We start from the raw sequence: 1,229 nt of genomic DNA, 5'->3' as shown, positions 1-1,229 counted from the left end.
CCCGAGTCAAGATTTCATTAATAATTCTATGAGCAATTCTCACGCCATAGCCTCCCCCTAAATTCATACCTTTTGTTAGCCTTGTCTGCTTTCCTGTCTAAATACTTTCTCCAGTCATTCTTGTTTTTCTTTTGATTTCACTGTCAATACTGGAATACTTAGCATGCTCTATCTAGTAATTTTCATTACTTCCTCGAAAACTTATTTCTGTCTTTGTCTCCTTTTTATAATATCCAAAGTATCATTTGATATCCATGTTTTTCTCCTTGTAACTGCATGGCCCAAAACTTCACTGATAACTGCTCGATATATGTTCTTAATATCCTCAGGCCTCAATACTCTTTGGAGACGGTGGGGGAGAAATTTTAAATATATATATATATATATATATATATATATATATATATATATATATATATATATGTATGTATGCTATATGAAATGTACCGTACATATTCATAAATTTATATAACTGTCATATATATATATATATATATATATATATATGTGTGTGTGTGTGTGTGTGTGTGTGTGTATGTGTGTGTGTGTTTGTGTGTCCGTGTGTAATCCCTTTACTTCTATTAACAGATCCGAAAACTGGCATTTTATTTATTTCATCATGCAAATCACAACACACGAGATTCCTGCAAACGGAGGCAAAAGAGGAAATTAATAACCTAGTGTTGCTTAACGAAGGCTTCGAGTTGGAATGGTAGACCTTCACAACCCAACATCCTATCCCTCAAAATGTTGGTTAATTTTACTGGCTCACCACGTAAAAACAGTATGACACACATCCGGTCAAGATACCGCACCGACGACACTTACATTTCCTTTACAATGTTAGGGTAATCCAAGGGGTAATGAAGGGCGTCTAGTTGAAATGATTAAGAAAAAAACCTTTCGTTCACTGCCTAGATCAATCTTGTCACCGGTGGAAATGCATAGGGGAAAAAGAAACAACAACAGTGGAGCCAATGGTTAGTGGAAATGCCTACATCTGCATGACAAATTACTAGTAATGAGACGTTCTCTTCCATCCTTCATAATACCTACTCACTTTGCCCTTACTTATTCCCCCTCCTAACCCACGACTGAAACCCCATCACAATCGTTAACATTCTAAGATCCCACTTGACCTTCTTCTCCCTCTCATTCTTTCCCTCTACTTTCGCTTCTCGCTTGCTTCCTTGCACATCGTTTTATTTTCCTTGGCCAAAAACGCTGAA

The 1,229-nt window shown here is 36.6% G+C and overlaps 1 protein-coding gene across 1 annotated transcript in view; it reads right to left on the bottom strand.

Annotated features, from left to right (window-relative positions):
- The window catches only part of LOC137653985 (hornerin-like), a 52,083-nt gene extending 52,016 nt beyond the window's left edge, over positions 1–67 (bottom strand). Inside the window, exon 1 of the mRNA XM_068387620.1 lies at positions 1–67. This exon is cut by the window's left edge and continues 67 nt beyond it. Within this exon, the coding sequence (XP_068243721.1) occupies positions 1–67 (67 nt within the window).
- Positions 68–1,229: the final 1,162 nt, after the last annotated feature.

The sequence above is a fragment of the Palaemon carinicauda genome, chromosome 15 (genome assembly GCF_036898095.1).
Source record: "Palaemon carinicauda isolate YSFRI2023 chromosome 15, ASM3689809v2, whole genome shotgun sequence".
NCBI lineage: Eukaryota > Metazoa > Arthropoda > Malacostraca > Decapoda > Palaemonidae > Palaemon > Palaemon carinicauda.
This window is presented reverse-complemented; position numbering and strand designations above follow the sequence as displayed.